This window comes from Osmerus eperlanus, chromosome 14, assembly GCF_963692335.1.
Source record: "Osmerus eperlanus chromosome 14, fOsmEpe2.1, whole genome shotgun sequence".
Lineage (NCBI taxonomy): Eukaryota > Metazoa > Chordata > Actinopteri > Osmeriformes > Osmeridae > Osmerus > Osmerus eperlanus.
Window position 1 is genome coordinate 10,458,101 of NC_085031.1, and position 14,712 is coordinate 10,472,812.

The 14,712-nt window shown below is 42.7% G+C and overlaps 3 protein-coding genes across 6 annotated transcripts; 1 reads left to right on the top strand and 2 right to left on the bottom strand.

Moving 5' to 3' along the window:
- Positions 1-210: 210 nt before the first annotated feature.
- Positions 211-4,533, top strand: cdk2ap2 (cyclin dependent kinase 2 associated protein 2). 3 transcript variants are annotated; one of them, XM_062478589.1, is made up of 6 exons: positions 211-299; positions 1,158-1,313; positions 1,611-1,702; positions 1,911-2,031; positions 3,045-3,132; positions 3,548-4,533. In XM_062478589.1, exons 2-6 carry the CDS (start codon positions 1,259-1,261, stop codon positions 3,573-3,575), a joined length of 384 nt encoding a protein of 127 aa, XP_062334573.1. In that variant the 5' UTR covers positions 211-299; positions 1,158-1,258; the 3' UTR covers positions 3,576-4,533. The 3 variants fall into 3 exon arrangements, with proteins under 3 accessions (XP_062334573.1, XP_062334572.1, XP_062334575.1); XM_062478588.1 differs by lacking the exon at positions 3,548-4,533 and adding an exon at positions 3,257-3,380; XM_062478591.1 differs by lacking the exons at positions 3,045-3,132; positions 3,548-4,533 and adding an exon at positions 2,198-3,018.
- Positions 3,634-8,508, bottom strand: aip (aryl hydrocarbon receptor interacting protein). The gene is made up of 7 exons (XM_062478580.1): positions 8,347-8,508; positions 7,411-7,593; positions 6,950-7,138; positions 6,138-6,314; positions 5,769-5,910; positions 5,280-5,518; positions 3,634-4,950 (listed from the first exon to the last, which is right to left on the bottom strand). Exons 1-7 carry the CDS (start codon positions 8,443-8,445, stop codon positions 4,945-4,947), a joined length of 1,035 nt encoding a protein of 344 aa, XP_062334564.1. The 5' UTR covers positions 8,446-8,508; the 3' UTR covers positions 3,634-4,944.
- A 187-nt stretch (positions 8,509-8,695) lies between these two features.
- On the bottom strand, positions 8,696-11,351 carry tmem134 (transmembrane protein 134). 2 transcript variants are annotated; one of them, XM_062478584.1, is made up of 8 exons: positions 11,178-11,351; positions 10,420-10,675; positions 10,197-10,264; positions 10,007-10,093; positions 9,809-9,885; positions 9,512-9,556; positions 9,219-9,272; positions 8,696-9,055 (listed from the first exon to the last, which is right to left on the bottom strand). In XM_062478584.1, exons 2-8 carry the CDS (start codon positions 10,627-10,629, stop codon positions 8,973-8,975), a joined length of 624 nt encoding a protein of 207 aa, XP_062334568.1. In that variant the 5' UTR covers positions 10,630-10,675; positions 11,178-11,351; the 3' UTR covers positions 8,696-8,972. The 2 variants fall into 2 exon arrangements, with proteins under 2 accessions (XP_062334568.1, XP_062334569.1); XM_062478585.1 differs by having other exon boundaries at positions 10,420-10,728.
- Between the last annotated feature and the right edge of the window lie 3,361 nt (positions 11,352-14,712).

Consider the following 14,712-nt stretch of genomic DNA (forward strand, 5'->3'; position numbering starts at 1 on the left):
GCTTGAAGCATATAAACTGTCTCAGCTCAAATGTCTCAGTAATATGTGGACACATGTTTCATATACTAGCTCGCAAATGATGCGAACCATATAAATATAGTCTATATGAATGTATTTTAAATGTTCAGTCTTAAATGTTTGTTACTGCATGTTCCGTCTCTTAACCAATGACAATTAGTGAAATGACGCTAGAATGAATATCCATCAAAAGTGCCACGCCTCTTAATCTAACACGCAGGCGTAGTACATGAGTGGGAGCTTTTCGTCCTGAAAAGGATTTCAAATCTTTCCGTAGCAAGGTGAGATTAATTATAACACAGTTTCTGACTTTCTTTGCTCTTTTTGTAATTAGGGACGTGATGTTAAGATTAGTAGAACGTACATTGAGACTCGGGTTACTGTTTAGTCATTCTTTGTGCTGTCTATTGTATCTTATTTGCTAGCTAATTCTGACGATAGCTAGCTATACAGTCTAGTTTTACTAGCCAGCTAGAGCTAGCTTGCTAACAGTGTGAACAAGCTAGCCAGTTTTTTTTGCTAGTGCTATTGTAATGGCATTATTTATATCAAATAAGTTGCCAAAATGCCATTCGTTGTTGTTGGATGGTTCCAGTCATTAATTCAGGCCACTTTTCTCTAAGAATGTTGTTGGTCGACGTATGTCGACCTAGTTAGCTTAAACATGGTGGACCAGGTGAGAAGCTTCTGTCAGAATCAGATCATGTCTTGTCGGGGTCAGATCCCACATGTGCACATCCTATTACCACCCGCAGCATACAGATCCAAATCGGACAAATACATATAAGATGATGGCTACATATCCTAATTATATCACTGGCTGCTGACTAGGCGTCTTAACTGTCGGTTTCTTAAGTTGAAGCCGATTTGGCCATTTGTCTTTATCGTCTTGAGCCTGAAGTCGATTCCTGTCCGCATCATAGCCTGCATGAGAAGTTATACGTAACATGGACCCCAGAAGTGCCTTGCCTAGTTTCATCTTAACATCTTGTTCTTTTTCAGAGCATAGACTGCAGTACTTTCCAGTCAACAGGCTTTTTGGTGTGTGATTTCTAGTCTACCATATTGGTGGCAGGCTCACTGTTTAGACCATGTAGGCTTGTTTGTGCTAAACTCTGCTCTGTGTGACTGTGTTGTAGCTCTCAGGAGCTCGAGCCCTTCAGTAAAGCTGTATAAACACCGGGTCGACGGGACGGACGGCAGCGGCGCGACGTACGGGGAGCTGCGCAGTGACATCACAATGAGCTACAAACCGATCGCCCCCGCTCCGTCCGGCTCCAACCACACCCCACCGGGTCAGTCGTCTGCAATGCATCCTGCATCCTCTGTGTGCTGTGAATGGATGGAAACCCAAGTTGGATCCTTGGCTTGTGATGTGCAGATAAATCTCTAGGCTTATACAGTACCCTGCCTAACCATGACTGCCCGGCTCTCTTAAGAGTTTCGGTCTAGACACACAAAGCGGCTACCAGCCACCGTTTCAACCTTTGACCTTAACCAAAGGACCACCACGCTCCCGAAGGTCTGGATGATGTTGGTGAGGATGTTAATTTGACCTAGTAGTGCATCTCATCTGTCTTTTCCCTCCACAGGCTCCAGTGTGCCCTCCCCGTCCCTACCCTCCTCATCTAACTTCCGGCCGGCCTTCAGTGATTTTGGACCACCTTCCATGGGCTTTGTTCAGGTGCACCCTCTTAAGAGATCTTGTACATTGTCGATTTTAGAGTATCTTTATTTTGTTGCTTTTCATGCTACGGTATCGGTGCAATTTCAAAAACCTTTTAAACTCTTATTTCTTCACTGCCCTTTGCTTTCTATCACTGTAATGTCTGTAAAGGCTAAAACACCCAACCTCCACACTATGTTTCACCCTCCTTTGTGGACACACACAGCCTGTGAAGGTGTCCCAGGGCTCTACATACAGTGAGCTGCTGTCCGTTATTGAGGAGATGAGCCGTGAAATCCGACCCACCTATGCTGGGAGTAAGAGCGCCATGGAGAGGCTAAAGAGAGGTACTGTGCCCTGATGAATCAATACAAAACAAACTCCAAATTTTACTAAGTGAATAGATGTTGATTTTACAAATGATTTCCAGTTAGGCATATCTGAGATATTTCCCCCCCACACACTTTTGCCGCAGCCTATTGTAGGTATCTCTTGTTCTTGTCTTCCCTCCAGGAATTATCCATGCCCGTGCGCTGGTGAGAGACTGTCTGGCAGAAACAGAGAGAAGTGCACGTACATAACCCCTTCACTGGATCCCGTTATCCCTCTTTCTATTGACCTCATTATGAGCCTCCTGTTCCTGTGACCCAGTCTCTGTCACATAACCTGAAGCGTTAGTCCTCCATTCCCTTATGTTCTCTCTCTCTCTAGGAATCCTTCTTAATGTTCTGGAGAAAAATGTCTTGGTGGTGCGTAAGAGATAGTAATGATAAAATGAGGACAGGGATTCAACCTCTGTCGTAATTACAACAATCTACTGTACCCTTAATTCCTCTTATCTTACTTTCCTTACCCCCCACACAAGGTTGTTTTGATAAAGATTTTAATCTGTACTTCATGATCACTCATTCCAGTGCATTTAAGGGGTTTCATAAGGAGTTGGGATTTCTATATACAAGCTGGTAACAGGCGCAGACGGGTAATGTTTTATGTGAAAACGAGAGAAGCCACGAAACATAATTTGCTGGTATTGTCTTTTCATTATGGCATGGTAGCCATAGATTTGTGAAATTATTTTGAGAACGTTTTTTTTCTAAGCTGCTATACTGACACCACTGTACAACCAAAGTCCAATTCAATGCCGTTATCTGTTGAGCTCTAAAGCAAAACATATTGACAATACCCCAGATTCACAACCCTACTGTTTCCACCCAGGGACACTTTACCTCCCTGTACCTGGTCTGTTTCTTAGTATGGCAAATTTTGTAAACCCGATTTTTGCAGTTTATTGAATCTTAATTACAATAATATAAAAAACAAGTTTTTAAATTAAACCTGTTTGTGTTGTCTTCGTTATCAGAAACCATTGCATTTCTACTGGGGAAATTGGCCCACGGCATAGGGGATGATCGGCTGTCAACTGATCTTTGCCTTACCTTCCCCTATAGGTAAGGGATGTGACCCATGTAGCAAGCCTTACCCCACCTGAAAGTTAATGCAATATCTAGAATCTATAAAGCTCAATTGTGTTAGTATTTAACATGAGAAGAACTATATACTGTATATGTGTAGGTGGATTAAAACCCATGGTGCAGGTGTACTTACCACATGTACAGTCATGGCCAAAAGTATTGGCAGTGAAACATTTTGTTTTGAAAGTTTGCTGCTTCAGCTGTTGTGATCAGATACATTTGAAATAAAAGCTTCATTGCCCCCCAAAACAAAAAATCTGTCACTGGCAATACTTTAGGCCGTGACTGTATTTTCCTTCCGACCCACACAGGAGCTAATGTCCAACTAAGCCACTAACATACTTAATCATCCATTCATATTAACATCAATTACTATTAAGTTGTATCTCAGGATTTGCTGGCTGCAGTTTCCACATTGACAACAGGAAGATGTACCCGATCCAAGACAGTTAAATTAGTGCATAACTGGATACAAAGAAATGTACCGACAGGAGAATATCTTTATTTTGCTTCTCACAATACACCAGCAAGAGAGAAAGAAAATACATGGAAAAAAATGAAACCCTGCTGTTGTCCTTACATAAAACGTATGAAGACATTATACCTATAGTAGACCTATAAGACAAATGAGCTCATGTTAACATGTAAAATATATTGGTTTGTCAGTCATAGGATGTGTAAATATAGGGTGCTACCCGAAACTTAACTGTTCACCTGGAACTTTGGAGTTCAATCAACTTTCATTCTCAGTCTTTTTCCCTTGGATACTAACATCTGTGAGGCCTGGCTGTTCATTCCAATCTCTACTATAACTTAACTGATCTAATCCTCTAGTATGCAGCTTTCAGCTATCCAAACCTTTCAGTTTTGTCAAGACAAAGAGGCATTTGCATCCAACATGGAACTGGTTATTTTGATGTTCTCTATGACAGCTAATCTGTTTGTTTGCAAACCAAGGTCTGTGCCCCTTTAAGATTATTAGGTTGGCGAAAATAATTTCAGTATGGTATTTAGAGCCATACCATATTCAACTTATACTTCTAGGACAACATTTTATTGGTGTGGGAGTTAGGGCTTGTTTCTGGATCGGGCACAGGGCCATCTGACTATGCACACACTGCTTCAATATCCCCCTGGTTCAAGTGACATTCAACACCTACCAGGGCTTTGATTTCACAAAGTGCAGTCTTTAACCACAAAGCAAGCTGCTGGTGGTGGTGGAAGAGGCCAAAATATTGAGCAGAAATAATATGGTATATACTAATATAGACAATATATCAAACAAACATGGATCGGAAATGAAATGTCAGTTATAATGTCACGATAATACGGATAAAAATAGAAATTGAAGTAACATTAAGATAACTAGATACAGCACGGGGAGGGTTAAAAAAAAAAGGGGGGGGGGTGGTGATGGATATTAAAGGCGTCCATACATATCTATGATGTTAAATGATTGTCTCTGACGATATGTTATTTCCCAGTCTCACAGGCTGGATTGAACAACCATTTGTGTTTTACCGTGCTTAAGACGAGCGTGCATGTAACATGTAGGATGCAATGTTGAGAATAAGATGGGTTCTGATTTTTGATAACCAGTGACGTGTGTGCATGTGTTTTGTGGGGGTCTACGTATGTGAGCTAGTGTGTGTGTGTGTGTGTCTGACACCTGGACAAAACTGTTTCAAGGAAAGTGGCTTTGGTGTGTGCATACAATTAAACCAGAGTCAGTAATTTGTCCACGATTGCGCCCCCTCCATTTAATTTCAGTCAGAAATGTTGTCCTGTTTAACCCTGACAAATAAAGAACAAAAGAATACTTTCAAAACCCTGCATTCACACAAGAAACACAAATGCAATCCAGACGTATGCCTCAACCCAAATAATGAATGCATGGGACGTACTATATTTCCAACTAGCTCTCCAGCTGGCCTTCTAGCATAGGACACTAACTTTAACAAGAAAACAGGCTTTAGAACTCAGTTTCCTTCCATTTCTGTGTATGGTTTTTCAGAGCATGCTTCTTCATTGGAGCATAACAGCTAATGAAGTCTGAACCGACTCCTTTGAGCGTACTAGCTATTTACTGAGGCGTCTGTGCCTCTGTACAGTTTGACACCTACCGTGGTGGCGGTGGCTGGCTGTTGTTCTCTGGCAGTGTCGCTGAACAAGCTCTTGTAACGACCCTTCTCCTCCTTCTCCTTGGTGCGGATGCGCTCGTCCATGGCCCGCAGCTCTTTGGCCACCGAAGGCCCAAGCGACGGCTCCAGCTGCAAAACTTTGGCAAAGTCAGCGCGAGCCTCCGTCTCATTCCACACGGCAGCGTGGGCTTTGGCACGCTTGAAGTAGGCTTTCACATTGTCTAGCAGAGGGGAGGGGTCACAAAACACTGAACTGTTACATTTGACACATTTTCTCTACAAAGTGGAGTGAGTGAGTTTCGAAAATGTTGCCAACTGAACCACCTTAGGAAGAACAGAGCACTGAGCAGTGAGCACATGGGATATTCTGATTTGACAAAATATGACTAAAAATACTGCCATGTAAAAACAAACCAAAACATCCTATGGTGCTGTCAGGATGAACCTTGTCGTGCTCGGCCCATGACTCACTCTCGTATTTGAAGAGCAGAGAGGAGCAGTGATCCAGGACCTCGTAGTACTGGCCCTGCTGCAGCTTGCACTGACAGTAGTTCAGCAGCAGAGGCGTGATCATGTGATCCAACTTGATCCACGTCTCGTCCCCTGGACGTTCCTGATTGGACGAGAGGGATACCAGTGAATCAGCAGGTGGTACTGATTCGTGTTAGTATACAATATAACAGTAAACATATGCATTACATAATGCCTGTACATATATGAATACATGCATTTTGTAAAAATGGTTCATATTAAATATGACGCTTAGAACGGAATGGTTAGAAGGACCTTATCATACAATGAACCCAGCTAAAAAATTACAAATCGGCACAGGACTGGCACCTTCATCTGTAGATTCTTAAGGCAGGCGATGGCGTTGTGGTACTTCTCGGTGGCAGCCTTCACATCACCTTTCTTGAAGAGGGCATTGCCCTCCTCGTGGATCTTCGGCACCACTGCCAACTTCTCCTCGTCGCTCATCGCCCAAGTGTCGAGGCGGAACGAGCCTGGGGGCAGCACCTGGAGGAACGGTGGGTGGATGGGGGGGTTAAGAGTTTCAAGGGTTTTTTACCAAGTCAATTGGAATTATTGGTCCTTTCCCTCTTAGTTTTAAATCACCTATGTGGTGGTTCTATGTGGGGTTAGAGTTCCAATGACTTTGACAAGAAACCCGTGTAGTTATCCGGCAGGGGCAAGATGTAACCAGGTGGATTCAGGTGGCTGAGCGGTTAGGGAATCGTGCAGTAATCAGAAGGTTGCCGGTTGGATTCCTGGCCGTGCGAAAATGACGTGTCCTTGGGCAAGGCACTTCACCCTACTTCACCCTACTTGCCTCAGGGGAATGTACTTACTGTAAATGGCTCTGGATAAGAGCGTCTGCTAAATAACAATGTCAATGTAACCAGGCTATTACAAGAGATTAGGATGAGCATTTCCCTGGTATTCAAACTCTTAGCACAACAATGTCCCCCTTGCCTGCATTAATTTCGTGACACATTGTTATGTGTCACGAGTCATGATGGTAATATGTGGAATAAGCTATTCATAAAGCTTCATAATACAAACACATTAAATACTAAATTGTCTGAGGGTACTTTATGCCAAACTGGATGTGACCCAGGTTTCGACCTCCATACCCAGATGGACATCCTCACCTCTAAGAGCTCCAAGGTAAAGACCAGGGGCTGGGGGTGGGCCTGCAGCTGGTCCAGATCCTGGTGGCCAAGAGAGTGGTGAGAGTGGATCTGGGCAATGCCACAGCAGTGCCTCTGGCCCTCAAGGGGGTCCTTTCCAGCACTGATGTTCCTCAGGGACTGGGACACCAATGGGTACAGGGCTGTGTGCTGAGGGACGGAGGGAGGAAGGGTGAGAGAAAAGGAGGGACAAAGGGAGGTAGAGAGAAAATAAAGGGAGGTAGAAATAGAGGGAAGAAAGGAGGTGAGGAGAGAGAGGTAGGGAGGCAAAAAGATTGGCAGACAGGTGAAAACATTGTCATGAGTTATAGGAATAATTCTGTAGTGCCATTTTATAGACAAATTAACCAGTTCTATGACATGTTCAGGTTGCTTGTACATTTTCTAACTACAATAACCAAAGCAGGGCTGACCACACCCACCTTGGTTTCGCAGGTGAACTCAGCGACCTCACCCTCTCTCATGGTGGCAACTATTTTCTCCCACACGGCCAGCTTGAACTTCTTGCCCAGGATGAGCTCCATGGGCTTGCTTCGTCCGCCCATGTTTCTAGAATCATCCAGAACCGTGCCATCACACAGGCTGCTACGGTAGTGGAATAAGACCTGGTCAAACACACAAGTCTGTTAAATTCATTTAGATTCATTTAAAATTGATATCTAAAGCGTCATACGGATAGAGCAGAGTATTTCTGTGTCCTCGTCCTCCCGCAAAATTATGCGACCACTCATCCCACAATTTAGTGTGCTTGTGGTTTATAATCACAATTATAAAAAGCAATGGGTGTGCATGTGAGGAGTTTTGAAGTGGTGTAACAAATAGCGTTCCTTCGTTTTCTTTGCAGTCCAGTTGTGATAATCCAACAAACATCTGTGATTTTATTAAACACGGGATGGGATAAAGGCCTTCAATGTAACATTAGCTGATGATTTGTAAACAGCACCTTCAATATCATGTTATATCCAATTGCAACGCCCGAAAACAGAAGCGCAAGGACAGACCGACCAATCGTTTCTCTTAAAAACACAAGCATCCGGTCCCGCCTACCCCTTGGTCAAGAATCAACCAAACTGAAGAAATAATTCGGCTGCATACATATTAGCCTATCTAACAAACGCTTTTACTTGCAAAGGGCCATGACATTTGCTCCTAACAACCAAGTTCCATTTTACATAGCAGAGAAAATTAAAATGGTACGGACAATCAAGTAAGTCACAGCTCGATAGCTAGTGTGCTAGCTACATCAGCTAACGCTAGACTAAGCTAGCTAACGCGTCAATTACGAGCTTCGCCTTAAAATGGTATCTCGCATAGTTGGAAATATAATTCAGCAACAGTTGATCTTGATAAGAACTTGCCTTCGTTCCATCGGGGAAGTTTGATATCTCCCCTTTCCCGGGACTGGTCACTTTTTTCTGAATCCCCTCTGCGATTAGATTGAGTGCCAGTTCCTCCATCCTTGCTACACCAGTGTAAAAAAAAATAAAAAAATTGCGAGCTAGAGCGATGCAAACCGAATGCCTTCGCTTCGGGAAAGATCGAGAGAAATCGGACTCCTGACAGACGTCATTGGTGACGACCTTGAGCAAAGAGCCATGTGATGTTGTTTATTGCCCTCTGCATATCAACAAAGTTCATAGACATCCTCCGTTTGTTATGAGACTCCTATAAGCTAAAGTAAGAATAGCCCCAAAATGTAAAAAAAAGAAGAAGAAAGGAAACAAGATTTATTGTGTTTCACAGTCATAATTCAATCACAAAACATTTACACAGGCAAGACAAAATCGCTCTCCTTCTCCCACACAATATGGGTATGTGCTGGAAGCATTTCATTGAGGCACAAAGTGGTTTGACGGTTAGTAGTGGTCAGTGAAAAAATTACGTTAAAAATACATCCATGGGATGAATTCTTTTCTATTACATAAATGACTGAAGTAAAATTGCAATATTGGTAGCAAAACACAAAACAATGTAGTGAGAAGGGTCATTTTTCAAAGTATGGCAGATAGAACAACTTGAAGCCTCTTCGTCCCCGAACTGCACATGTTATATAAATCACATGGTACACTAGAAAAGATAGAAAATACTCTGATTACTTTTTTGTCCATTCCAAGTATAGTAAGGATGTTTGTGCACTGAAAAATAACTCGAACCTGAAACTGCAGGACAGAGAAAGACATAAGTGATTAATCAATAGCAAATTCAGTTAAATAACAACAGATACACCTACCGCCAGGAATGAAGAGAAGGAAGCCAGGAACGAAAAAAATAGCACTTGAGACACCTGAGGAAGCAAGTCAAAGGTTACCGAGTAAGACCCCAAAATAATGACTCACACAGGGCGGTGTCAGCCAAGACCTGTTTGCAGATCTGAAAACTTTGAATAGAAATAAGTTTGATGACAACAATTCATCATTGCATTTCTTAATGCATAATAGAAAAGTATGTGATGTTGCTTATGCTTATACATATTGTTTCCAGTTCACAGTATGTCAAAACAAGACAAATACATGTCAACCTTACCTGCATGTGGATTTAACTGTATTACAACACCTGTGAAAATGAGAGCTGGAAGAGAAAAGCAACACACAAAACAAGCCAGTGAAGTTATTTTCTGTGTATCTCCGTATGAAACTGATAAGTGATAACAATGTTACAGCAGCAGACAATGCAAAAGCAAAGGCTACTGCGATGAAAGAAAGAAATGGTTCTGGATAAGTGAACCACATTGGGCAGAATGGTAGTCTTAAAAGAAAACCTAAATTTTAACCAAATGCATACAAATGTCTACACTGTTACTACTGAAAGTCTCTGACGTACCAACTCCAGTGATGAGGAGGAGGAATGAGGCGAGGACCACTCTCCTGTTCTTCTTCACCAGCGGGTGAGATGTCCACCTAAAGTGTAAAACCAAAACTCTGTCATTAATTCAGTAATGTGGAGCGGTGTGTGTGATCTGCTAGTCCTTGTGTTCACTGTCCAATTAGTTAATGTAGGACTGGATCTGTGTGTATTCACCCGCAGCAGTGGGCAGAGAGATGAGTGACAGAACTCAAAGTGCTGAAGGACCACTGTGAGCTGCAGTAAGACAATGTTGCAGGATCGCTGGAGAAGAGAAAAGTTGTTAAGCATTGTCAGTACTGATTATTATGATAATGCTCTCATATCTGATAAACAATACTCTCAGTTTTAATGTTCGAAGACCTACCTTATTTTAAAAAAGTTATTGAAGGAGGAATTGATATTACTGCCCAAGCCATCTTCATTTTCCAGATTCTGGAGAAAATTGTAAAGAGAATCTAGTTAGTGTTAGTCTGCCCAAATCAAGTTCAGAGTACTCATGATTCAGGTATGTTCTCACACAAAATGATCTAAATGGTGGATCAGACTGTCAACTACATTATGAATGTGTAAGAAAAACACAAGTTAACCTGGTACTTCAGATTGCTGTGGTCAGGAGAGCCAGTTGCGGCTGTGGAGGGGTGACTCTGGGACTTGACAAAGGATAGGGTCCCAAATTTCGTATCTCCATCCTTTTCCTTCTCTGACCCCTTCCATCCCTCTGCCTCACCTTCCGATACCACTCCATCCTCCTCTCCTTCCAGTACAAAAGCGTCATCGATGCTAAACTGCGCTGTCATACCGATTGTCTCTCTCAAATCCTGGGTGCTGATTGTTTGGAACACACTGGGGAGATGGAGATGGTGATTGACCACAACGAGGCAAAACTGATGGTCAAACTAGTTGAACAAACAATTCATAGAAAAGTGGAACAAACACAATACATTTAGTCACGATGACAATACGCTTTACTATAGTTAATAGCTGTTCCCTCTCAAGTTAAGTTACCGAATCGCGATCAAATGTACAGTCAAGAGTGACGTTGCTTAGTTGAGCCCATGATTAAATCCTGAAGACGCATAGTAAACATTGAATGCTACTGTATTTAGTCTAGCTATTTATTCGTTTGGATTTAACAATTTTGTGGACAAACTAAAACAAACTTATTTTGTCAGGTGGCATGCTACAGCTATCCGTGTTATTATTAGAGTAGCTATCCCAACGGGCATTGTTTTCATTCTTTTCAGTCAGAGACTTACTAGCTAGACCTAGCCCTAGCACGCTACTGTAGCGCGTTAGCATTAACGAAATTGTGTAGTAGTATCATTATCTTCAGATTTTAACTTACTTTCTTTGTTGGGAATGTTCTTGTCAGATGAATTCAGCTCCACGTTGACATGGGTGTATTCATATTTTATCAACAGATTTCAGTTCAAATGTGCTTAACAAATCTCTGCATTCCGACTGCAAAAACTTTTCTTTAACTTCTGATCCTCCCTCACATCCGGTGCTCGACTGCTCATGACTGATCACGCCCAGCGGATACTTTCATCCAATCAATATCCTACTATCGTAACAGCGATAGTCCCAAACAGAGCAGCATATCCACAGAGAGATTGCTCGGGTCCGAACCATTTTTAATGGTCCATACTGTTTGGGCCAGGGTACGTGCAGTTCATTTTTTCGGTAGCCTACAGTCACAGAAACCAGACACAGACCATTATTTAGTTATTATTCAAAATAAATTGGGGGCGAAAACTACAGTAACATTTTGCTCATTGTCTTGTTTTCCGTTCTTACTGACAAAACAAATGTAGCCTAGCCTACCACTCAATATTTCGTTTTCTTTGGTTTGTGGGCCTTCTCAGCCTGGGTGCTTCTGAATGCCTACTGTGCCCTAGGGGTTTTCCCGGAGTCATTAGGTGTGTCTACAACAGCTCCCTGGAGACATGCCATGTGCCAGCCTGTCTCAAGTCCTCCACCATCATCCCTGTGCTCACAAAGCCATGGACAACAGGACTTAATGACTACAGACCCGTCGCCCTGACCTCTGTGGTAATGAAGTCTTTCGAGCGCCTGCTGCTGGCACACCTCAAAGCCATCACAGACCCTCTCCTGGACCCCCTGCAGTTTGCCTACAGAGCTAATAGGTCTGTGGACGACGCAGTTAACATTGCCCTCCACTTCACCCTCCAGCACCTGGACTCCCCAGCATCCTACGCCAGGATCCTGTTTGTGGACTTTAGCTCTGCCTTCAACACCATCATCCCCGCCCTGCTTCAGGACAAGCTCTCCCAGCTGAACGTGCCCGACTCCACCTGCAGGTGGATCACAGACTTCCTGTCTGACAGGAAACAGTGCGTTAAGCTGGGAACACAAGTCTCTGACTCCCGGTCCATCAGCACCAGATCTCCTCAGGGCTGCGTCCTTTCTCCTCTGCTCTTCTCCATGTACACCAACAGCTGCATTTCCAGTCATCCGTCCGTCAAACTCCTGAAGTTTGCGGATGACACCACCCTCATTGGGCTCATCTCTGGTGGAGATGAGTTGGACTACAGGTGGGAAGCTGACAACCTGGTGACCTGGTGTAGCCAGAACAACTTAGAGCTCAATGCTCTTAACCCTTGTGTTCTCCTCGGGTCGTTCTGACCCATCAGTCATTGTGACCCACCGTCGTATTGCGACAACTTTACCGCATACAAAAACAAAGTGAAGCATTTTCTTTTAACCGTCGGGCTGTCTCAGACCCCCCACATTGCGAAGGTTAAAAGAAAAGTATTTTTATTTGTTTTTGTATTGGGTAAAATTGGGTAAACACAATGATGGTTCGTTATGAACCTTTGGGTCATGTGACCCGAAGGCAGCACGAGGGTTAAGACAGTGGAGATGGTTGTGGACTTTAGAAAGATTACAGCCCCACTCACCCCCATCACCCTGTGCAACTCCCCAGTAAACACTATGGAGTCCTTCCGCTTCCTGGGTACTCTCCTCTCCCATCACCTCAAGTGGGAACTGAACATCAGCTCCCTCACCAAGAAAGCACAACAGAGGATGTAATTCCTGCGGCAGCTGAAGAAATTCAACCTGCCAAGGACAATGATGGTGCACTTCTACACAGCCATCATTGAGTCCATCCTCACCTCCTCCATCACCATCTGGTACACTGCTGCCACTGCCAAGGACAAGAGCAGACTGCAGCGTATCATCCACACTGCTGAGAAGATGATTGGCTGCAATCTGCCTACCCTTGCGGACCTGCACACCTCGAGGACCCTGAGGCGAGCGAGGAAGATTGAGACCGATTCCTCCCACCCTGGACACACTCTGTTTCAACCACTCCTCTCCGGCAGAAGGCTGCGGTCCATCAGGACCAAAACCTCACGCCACAAGAACAGTTTCTTTTCCTCCGCTGCTAGCCTTCTTAACAAGGCCCCAAACTCATACACTCTTGTCACTTTAACATATTCATTATTTTAGCATTCTATATTACTTTATTTTATATTATATTGTATTTTTATATTATATTGTATTTTTATTTTATATTATATTGTATAGCTCGGCCAGTAGTTTATTTTATCTTGTTGTACATTTTCTACATTTTCCTTTTGTTCATTATGTTTAAATGTTCACTGTATGCACCTGCCCACCAAAGTAAATTCCTTGTTTGTGACCACTTACTTGGCGATTAAACTCAATTCTGATTCTGATACAGTAGGCTATATAAAGATGGATGACACGTCTCCACTTCCTCCCCACATCCCGGATACTGCCATCTTGCACCATTTAGGCCTACGTCATTTGGAGCCAGAGTATGCACAGTAGTGATCGGGTGGTGGAGCCGCGGCATCAAGGTCCCGCCTATATACACCCGCCCGACCAAATCACAAGCACATGCCCCCTTGAACTTTTTGCTTAGCCTGTCCAAAGACTAAGAATATAAAAGCAAATGCTTCTGTACTCTTTGTTAATAGTCTAACACAGTTTTTCTGAACCCTGGTCCAGAGGACCCACTGCCCTGCATGTTTCAGATGTTTCCCTACTCCAATACACCTGATTCAAAATAAAGGGTCTTTATCAGGCTTCTGCAGCAGTATTGCCAAACAAAAATCTCACCAGAAGTATTTGTGAACGTGACATCATTCACAAATCAATAAAAGGTTAATTTGCAGCTGCTCAATAACGAAAACAGATTTTCAAAGTAGAGGTAAATCGCTAGTTGCTAGATAAGATTTATTTTACATATTGTTTTGTTAGGTCTTTCTAAGTTCAGGTCATTCTTCGTTGTTTTGTGAATGATTCATTATTATTCCATTTTTAAATTCTAACATAATTATACATATATTGTTGATAAGTATAGTAACTCATACTGTGTAAGTTATGACTAACAGTGTTTTAGGTTAAGATGATTTATTAATCTTTGAAGAGTAGGCTACAGTGCAAACACGACACTAGCCAATCAGAAGCAAGGAGGCTCTGAAGGACCGCCCAGCATTGAAAATTAAATGAGTGGTGGTAATTATGTTTTGTCAGTAAGAACGGAAAACCATAAATCAAGTTACATTTGTTTGAGTTTTTAGGCCAAAATAAATAAATAAAACAACAAAAATAAGTGTCTGTTTTCTGCCAGTGACAATTGTAGCCTACCAAAAAACAAACGGTTTAAACGTACCCTTACCAATAACTTCCCCATAATTACAAATTCAATTTGAATTGCAATTTTATTATATTTCCGGGTCTTAAACGAGAGAAAGAAAAAGAATAAGGAGCTATAAAGGACTTATTGCCAATTGTGCACCCATGACGTGATTTTCAGTAAATCAGCCTGCCTACTCAAAGTAAATACACACATCTCTAAACCAACAATCTGAGATTAATCATTGTTG

Bases quoted from the DNA above. Each gene is read 5' to 3' on its own strand.
- cdk2ap2 (XM_062478588.1), top strand. From the start codon at position 1,259: ATGAGCTACAAACCGATCGCCCCCGCTCCGTCCGGCTCCAACCACACC. The intron at 1,703-1,910 runs GTGCACCCTCTT...GGACACACACAG, and splicing joins CTTCCATGGGCTTTGTTCAG to CCTGTGAAGGTGTCCCAGGG. The intron at 3,133-3,256 runs GTAAGGGATGTG...GTATATGTGTAG, and splicing joins TGCCTTACCTTCCCCTATAG to GTGGATTAAAACCCATGGTG.
- aip (XM_062478580.1), bottom strand. From the start codon at position 8,445: ATGGAGGAACTGGCACTCAATCTAATCGCAGAGGGGATTCAGAAAAAA. The intron at 7,594-8,346 runs GCAAGTTCTTAT...GTGTTTGACCAG, and splicing joins ACTTCCCCGATGGAACGAAG to GTCTTATTCCACTACCGTAG. The intron at 6,315-6,949 runs GTGAGGATGTCC...CCGTTCCTCCAG, and splicing joins TTACCTTGGAGCTCTTAGAG to GTGCTGCCCCCAGGCTCGTT.
- tmem134 (XM_062478584.1), bottom strand. From the start codon at position 10,629: ATGACAGCGCAGTTTAGCATCGATGACGCTTTTGTACTGGAAGGAGAG. The intron at 9,886-10,006 runs GTGAATACACAC...TTTACACTTTAG, and splicing joins CTCTCTGCCCACTGCTGCGG to GTGGACATCTCACCCGCTGG. The intron at 9,056-9,218 runs GTAGGTGTATCT...TATCTTTTCTAG, and splicing joins CCTTCTCTTCATTCCTGGCG to TGTACCATGTGATTTATATA.